The sequence below is a fragment of the Propithecus coquereli genome, unplaced genomic scaffold (genome assembly GCF_000956105.1).
Source record: "Propithecus coquereli isolate 6110/MARCELLA unplaced genomic scaffold, Pcoq_1.0 Scaffold37, whole genome shotgun sequence".
Classification (NCBI taxonomy): Eukaryota; Metazoa; Chordata; class Mammalia; order Primates; family Indriidae; genus Propithecus; species Propithecus coquereli.
The window spans coordinates 7,702,686-7,710,543 of NW_012149396.1; the positions used below are offsets into that span (position 1 = coordinate 7,702,686).

Here is a 7,858-nt window from a genome sequence, read left to right on the forward strand (position 1 = left end):
GCTCCAAGTTTATGCCCTTTTATAGTATATTGCCCACAGGTTTGTAAAAGAAATAGAAATTACAGCAGAACAGAAAATAATTCACTTCTAAACATATATAGACATAAAAAGTAAGAACCAAAAACAACTGATTTATACTGTATGTCCTAGAAGATATTAATAAATCAGGATAAAGATTTCTAGTTATATAGACAGCTAGGATAAAGAGTAACTATTTGGCCTGAAACCTACCCCACCAAATGCCTTTCTATATTCGTTTGCTGCAGCTTAGCTGTGCTTTTGTGAGAAGAATATGAGAGTCTGGTCAGAATATGGCAAAAGGCTTATTTACCCTGGAGGAGTCATTCAGGGCACATAGCTCAGTGGTTAAGCAGTGGGCCAAAGCTTTGGCTTTTCTGCTTACTAGCTGTATAACTGTGGTTGAGTTATTTAACTTTTCTAAGCCAAAAGGGATCTATAAAATGGATTGACCTAAATTCATGAGGTTGTTACAGGATAAGCAAGATAAAATAATTATCCCCATGCCTGGGACACTAAAAATGCTCAAAATATTATAGCCATTATTATTGTAGTTTCCTGACAATTTATTAAAGAAATTTAAATGCTTTTTCATCTTTAGATTTGGGATTTGGACTAGGTAGCATTCTACTTCAGGCCTCAATTATAGAAAAACAGCTTTCATCAGTTTTTACGGATCAGGCTCTGCCAGAGGTTTCTTTGGGGAAAAAAGGGGGAAGAAGTTTAAAGCAATAGTGTAGTAAAACAATAAAAAACTGATACACTGACATTTTATATTTTCTGAGAGTAAAGTTAACTAAAAAGATAGTAGTTGGTGGGAGGAGGGGAGAGAATGGGTGAAATCATACCTAATGGGTATAGTGTACACTATCTGAGTGATGGGCACATTTACAACTTTGACTCAAGCAGTACAAAAGCAATCCACGTAACCAAAACATTTGTACCCCTGAAATATTCTGAAATAAAATTTTAAAAAGCCAGTAGTTGATTATAGAGACAATATAACATAGCACAGTAGTTTAGCTGGCCTGCGTCTACACTCTGGTTATATCACTTATTAATCATTTGTATTTGGGTGAGCTTTTTAAACCTCACAATGTCTCAGTTTTTATATCTGTAAAAGGGGAGTGATGATATCACCTACCTTGTTATGAGCTATGTTATGAGAATTATAAGAGGCAATATAACTGAAGAGCTTTCTTGGAACCATGCCTGGCACACAGTGAGTGCTATGTAAGTCCACTGGTAGTGGTGGTTGCTGGTCTAATGAGAGCATGTGCTACGTGGAGTGCAGATTCACTCGTGGGAAAGTTTTCTATTTAAATGATTATTTTCTCTGTAGACAGAAATAAATATCTGTGACAAATTATATTCTTGGAAATCATGTTCCTGAGAAATAAAATTCCTTAAAGATCTAATCTGCAGAATTATATTTCTAACTACATTTAAGTTCTTTGACATTTATAAAGATATCCCATTGAGTAATGGGATAGTTAATTAAATGAATGAGTATTACTAGAGATGGAATTTTAAAAAGACAATGATTTGGACTAGTTTGCTTTACATTAAAGTACTTAATCCCCTTCAATGTAATTTGGTTGCAGACTTTGATACAAAATGCTTGCCCTTTTCGTAAGTCATTTTGGGGAGGAGAAAAAGTATTTTGGTGTCAGTTCCTTAATTTTGGCAGTTGTAGGGCTGGGCTTGTGGCATTGACATCATGGAACCACACTTGGCTTTTCCCTGGATGAATGGAAGCTAAGCCTGTCCTTGATGCTGTTGCTTCTCCCCAGTCAAGTCTTGCAGGAGCCAGAATGTGTTCCATGACCTGAGGGAGGCAGGCTGGCTTTCTGCTCGCTTGTCTCTAAGTAATACCAGTTGTTGAAATGGTACCATTGCTCCTAGAAGTCAGACTCCAGATCTGACTCTGTCTTGATCAGTTTGCATTGTTAATGTAATGCAACGCAGCAAGTGTTTACTGAGTTCCCATCATATCCATAATCCAGATGAGGGGTATGCTGCATGCTGAGGGAGATACAGAAAATAAAGAATGTGATCCATCTTCCTCTGGAAATTATAGTCCGTTAACATAAGGGACGAAAAAGCCGTAAAATGGAGTCCAAACACCTATCGGCTACATAGTTTTAAACAGGTCATTTAATCTTTTATATTTAATTTTCTTATCTGTAAAATAAGGGTAGAAATCATTTAAAGATTGTTACGTGGATTAAAATTAGATTGTGTGTGTCAAAGTACTTTGAAAACCAAGAAAATGTTATACAAGTTGACTATCTCTAATTCAAAAATCCGAAACACTTTTTGTCTCAAACATTTTGGATAAGGGATGTTCAACCTGTACAAATGTAAAAGATTAATGTCAACATGATCTTTTTTAATCCAAAAAACTAAGTAGAGGCTGGGTACGGTGGCTCACGCCTGTAATCCTAGCACTCTGGGAGGCCGAGGCAAGAGGATCACGTGAGGTCAGAAGTTTGAGACCAGCCTGAGCAAGAGTGAGACCCCATCTCTACTAAAAATAGAAAAATTAGCCAGGCAACTAAAAATACAAACAAAAAAATTAGCCGGGCTTGGTGGCAAGTGCTTGTAGTCCCAGCTACGTGGGAGGCTGAGGCAGGAGGATGGCTTGAGCCCAGGAGTTTGAGGTTGCTGTGAGCTAGGCTGACGCGATGTCACTCTAGCCCAGGCAACAGAGTGAGATTCTATCTCAGAAAGAAAACAAAACAAAACAAAAAAACTAAGTAGATGTAAGACTGTACAATGGCAGTAAAAGCCAGTATGTGATTAAGTGTCAAAAAGTGCCGCTGCAGCATTTCAAGGGAGGGAGAGATTGAAATGCATGAGAAAAGCTACAGACCAGGTGATAACTTGCCAAAGATTCTGTACTTTTGAGATAGCCTTTGAGGATTGGTTAAAGTTTGAGAAAATAGAAAGGAGACATAATAACTTGAAAAAAAAATCATGGAAGTTAAAAATAAGCTTATCTCACTCTAGAAGCAGTAAAGAGACTGGTGGGAAGCAGAGTCATATTTTGAATACTTGATAGAAGAGTATAAATTTTACTCTTTAAAAGGTAATTCAGTGGTTTCAGTATATTCACAAAGTTGGGCATCAGTGACCACTACTTGACTCCATAGTGTTTGTATCACTGCAAAAGGAAACCCCATATCCGGCCGGGCGCGGTGGCTCACGCCTGTAATCCTAGCACTCTGGGAGGCCGAGGCGGGCGGATTGTTTGAGCTCAGGAGTTCGAGACCAGCCTGAGTAAGAGCGAGACCCCGTCTCTACTAAAAATAGAAAGAAATTAATCGGACAACTAAAACTATGTAGAAAAAATGAGCTGGGCATGGTGATGCATGCCTGTAGTCCCAGCTACTTGGGAGGCTGAGGCAGAAGGATCCCTTGAGCCCAGGAGTTTGAGGTTGCTGTGAGCTAGGCTGACGCCATGGCACTCTAGCCCGGGCAAAAGCGTGAGACTCTTCTCAAAAAAAAAAAAAAAAAAGAAACCCCATATCCATTCGCAGTCACTCCCATTCCTCCTTACCCAGCCCTGGCAACCACAAATCTACTCTCTGTCTGTCTCTGTGGAGTTGCATATTCTAGACATTTCTTATAAATAGAGTCATTCAATACGTGGCCTTTTATGTCTGGCTTCTCTCACTTAGCATAACATTTCCAGGGTTCATCCATATTGTAGCATGTACTAGAACTTCATTATTTTAGCATTAGATAATATTTCATTGTGATTATACCACATTTTGTTTATCCATTCATCAGCAGATGGACATTTTTGGATATTATGAATAATACTGCTGTGTGCATTTGTGTACACATTTTTGGGTGGGCGTAAATTCCCAGTTCCCTTGGGTATATACCCAGTAGTAGAATTGCTGGGTCACATGGTTATCCTATATTTAACTTTCTGAAGAACTCTTGAACTTTCAAAGTTCTTACACCATTTTACATTTCCACCAGAAATGAATGAGGGTTCCAATGTCTCTACATCCTTGTCAGCATTTATTACTGTCTGTCCTTTTTATTATAGCCATCCTAATAAGTATGAAGAGGTATCTTATTGTGGTTTGGATTTGCATCTCACTAGTGGCTAATGATGTTAAGCATCTTTTCATGTGCATATTTGCCATTCGTATATCCTCTTTGGAGAATTGTTTATTCAAATCCTTTGCCTATTTTAAAATTGGGTTATTCTTTTTGTTGATGAGCTGAAGAGTTTCGTATTTATTCTGGATGTAAGTTGTCTTTATCAAATAAATTGATATGCAAATATTTTCTCCTGTTGTGTGGTTATCTTTTCACCCACCTCATCTTTTTTGCTTATTAAAGTAGATCCACCTCCTTCGTCATGATTTTCAGAACTCTCCCTATCTGTGCACTCTAATTTTCATTTACAACCATAATTTAATTCCTTGCTAGGCCAGTCTCTTTTTTGCTAGCTCTCATTCCAGGTCCAAGCCTTGTTCGTTTCTGTTCTGCCCGTAATGTACCTTGCACATTGACTCGCTCACTTTCTCTCCCTGCCTTTCAGAATTCTACCCATTCTCTCAAGACCATCCCCTGTGGTTTTACCTCATACTGACATTCCTCTCTGCACTTCACTCATTTCATACATTGTCACCCCAACAACATGATGTGTGGCATTTAATTATATGCTGACTTTCATTGTTCATTAATAACATGAGCATGGCTGAATCTCCAACTAGTTTGCAAGATCCTAGAGGGCAGGAACTTTGTCTTTTTCATTTCCCTCAGTGCCTACATGATTATATTCAGTGTACACATGAACTACAGTATAAACCCACAGTGAAGAAATGGGTGTATCCATTTTCTCATTTTACCAGAAATGCTATATATGTTAGACTAATTGTCCTCATTTTAATAGAAATTCAAGAAAAGCAGAACCTGGGTTCTGCCCTCTAGGATTTGGTGAAGCAAGTTGTCTTTGGTTCTCAAAGCTATATTCTCTGCTGGGAGAGTTGGGGCTATAATTACAATGGATTAGCTATTTTTGGTTCCCTAAGTGCCTTTTACTGTTAACTTTAAAATACCATATAAAGAAATCCCTGCTCTGTGACAGGGATACATGAATAAATGTAAGACTCTCTCTGTTCTGAAGAAGCTGCTAGCTTCATGTAGGAGACAGATGAGTCAAAGAAGCCCTAGGCCACCTTCTTTTATACATTGTAAGATAAAATTGCATTTCATATTACACCATTGATTACAAATCTAATGCATTTATGAATTAGAATATACTTCAGACAGCATTTAGAGGTTTTAAATGCATCATTTAAGTTAAGACTGTTGACAAAATAATTTTAAATGCAAATTAACATTGACTTTATAACTGGGTATTGCTTAAATTGGCTTGCGTCAATTTGAAGAAAATAAAAGTCATAGTTTTTTTTAAAAAAATGCTATCTGTTCAGAGTGTATTTAGAATTAACACTTCCCTTTTTTCTCTCTCTCTCCTCAGGGTTATTATACTATGCAGGACATGGTTATGAAAACTTTGGGAACAGCTTTATGGTCCCTATTGATGCTCCAAATCCATACAGGTCTGAAAATTGCCTGTGTGTACAAAATATACTGAAATTGATGCAAGAAAAAGAAACTGGACTCAATGTGTTCTTGTTGGATATGTGTAGGAAAAGGTAAAATTTCTAATATTTTCTAAACAATCATATTAGAGTTAAATATCAACCTTGACAAATTAAACCCTAAGGCTAACCTGTGATATGCTGAGTTCGTGAATTTTAGATTATACCTTGAAACGGAAAGAATAAAACTAGAGGAAAGTATGTTTACTCCATTTATATCTGATGATATTAACTCTTTTCCTATTTGCCACAGAACACAATTGAAGAACTAAAGGGCGTGGGTGCTCATACTACAGGGATTCAACTCTCCGAAATGCCTTTAGATGTCTGTACTAATCACTGCAGTTATTTCCTTGGGAGTTAACAAAACCAACACCTGCAGAGTTAGGGCATCTGGTCACTAGTCAGTCCTGGTCTTGGAGGTACAGAAAGTTTAGCTGAAGTAGGTGTTTGAAGACACAGATCCCATTTGTCTGCCATTGCCTTACTAAGGAATAGAACCAATGACTATTCCGCCCAGATGTACTATTTTTTGCTTGCTCAGCATTTACCAATTAAAATTCAGTGCCAGAGTTCAAATGCAACTCCAGTTTTGAAGCTAAAAGAAAAGATATGACTGACTACTGTCTTAATAGTGTAGGAGCCCTCGGTTATTTTGGGTTAATATGTAGCTGACAAGATGAAAGAAGTTTGAGTCTATAGTTTTAAATTATATATACTAAAATAATATTATATTTTCTCATTGTATTATTTGTACTCTTTAAGAATGCTGTTTAACTTCACCTTTGTATCTGCCCTTCTCTCTTTCCCCCTTTTAAATAGAAATGACTATGATGATACCATTCCCATCTTGGATGCACTAAAAGTCACTGCCAATATTGTGTTTGGATATGCCACGTAAGAAAATTTTGTTGAAGATTCCGCTATTCTTTCATGTCTTCTTTTTAATTGTAGATTAAAGGCCTAGAAATATTCATAGACATCTAGGCATAAATTTGCCTCCTTGATATTCTTGGTAGAAAATTTTAAATAATTGACTTTAGCATTTCATGTCTTACTATCTTATCACTAAGGCTGAAGGCATTTAGCTCCTGCTTAAAGATTAACTCTTTAATTAGGGATGTCAAGCAAGGGGCCGGAGAGAGAAGGAGGCTCAACAGTGTGTACAGAAGTCCCATGTGGCAAGTTGCCTTTTTTAAATTTTCTTTTTTTTTAAATTATTTTTATTGGATATTGACAGATTATAATTGTATATTTGTGGGGTACAAAGTGATGCTATGCTATATGTATTTCATGTAGGATGACGGAATCAAGTTAATTAACATATCTACCACCTTAGATACGTACCATTTTTTCCTCCTGTCTAACTGAAACATTGTACCCTTTAATCAACATCTCCTCAGCCCCTGTCCCCCTGCTTCTATGAGTTCATTTTTTTTTTTTGCTTCCACATGTAAGTGAGAACATGTTATATTTGCCTTTCTGTGCCTGGTTCATTTCACTTCTTTATTTTGTTGTTTTCAAGGTGTCAAGGAGCAGAAGCTTTTGAAATCCAGCATTCTGGATTGGCAAATGGGATCTTTATGAAATTTTTGAAAGATAGATTATTAGAAGACAAAAAAATTACTGTGTTACTGGATGAAGTTGCAGAAGGTAAAATAAAAAATAATGAGAAAAGTACTTGGAAAAAGGAGAGAGCGAGGGAAATACACCTACTCAGGGTTCCCTGTTGGTGATTATTTTATTCTTGCTGTTACTGTATGGGTTTGGAATTAGTGTTTACTTTGTAAAACAGTTTTTTTCTGTAATGTTCAACAACACTCCTACTATTTAATTTCTTCTTTCCTTCCCTGTTGACTCAGCTGCATACCATCTGTGCAGCATTACTTAGACCACAGGGCTGACCCCAGGCACAATTGTGAAATAAGGTTTAATCCTCAAAGCTCTACCTTGTTTCTATACCTAGTGCCTTGGTGCTGCCAAATCTGCTTATTTGCCCCCAAAAAAGTCCCATGAGCAGTCTCTCCCAGGGTTAGAGAGGACTTTACAGAAATTTTGAGACCCTGCTAGAAAAAGCTGAGTTCATTTTTTTCTTGATGAACTTAGTAGCTTTAAAATCCTACTTTAAGAACAGCCAAGTGCAAGATGAATTTTTGTAAATATCACATATGTGCTTGAGAAAAAAATGGATATTCTCTATAGCTATT

At 37.0% G+C, this 7,858-nt stretch overlaps 1 protein-coding gene across 1 annotated transcript in view; it reads left to right on the top strand.

Annotated features, from left to right (window-relative positions):
* Positions 1 to 7,858, top strand: part of MALT1 (MALT1 paracaspase) — a 78,971-nt gene that overhangs the window by 63,087 nt on the left and 8,026 nt on the right. The window contains exons 8-10 of the mRNA XM_012651735.1: positions 5,528 to 5,705; positions 6,474 to 6,548; positions 7,177 to 7,304. Of these exons, the coding sequence (XP_012507189.1) occupies positions 5,528 to 5,705; positions 6,474 to 6,548; positions 7,177 to 7,304 (381 nt within the window). The remainder of the gene's footprint in view (positions 1 to 5,527; positions 5,706 to 6,473; positions 6,549 to 7,176; positions 7,305 to 7,858) is intronic.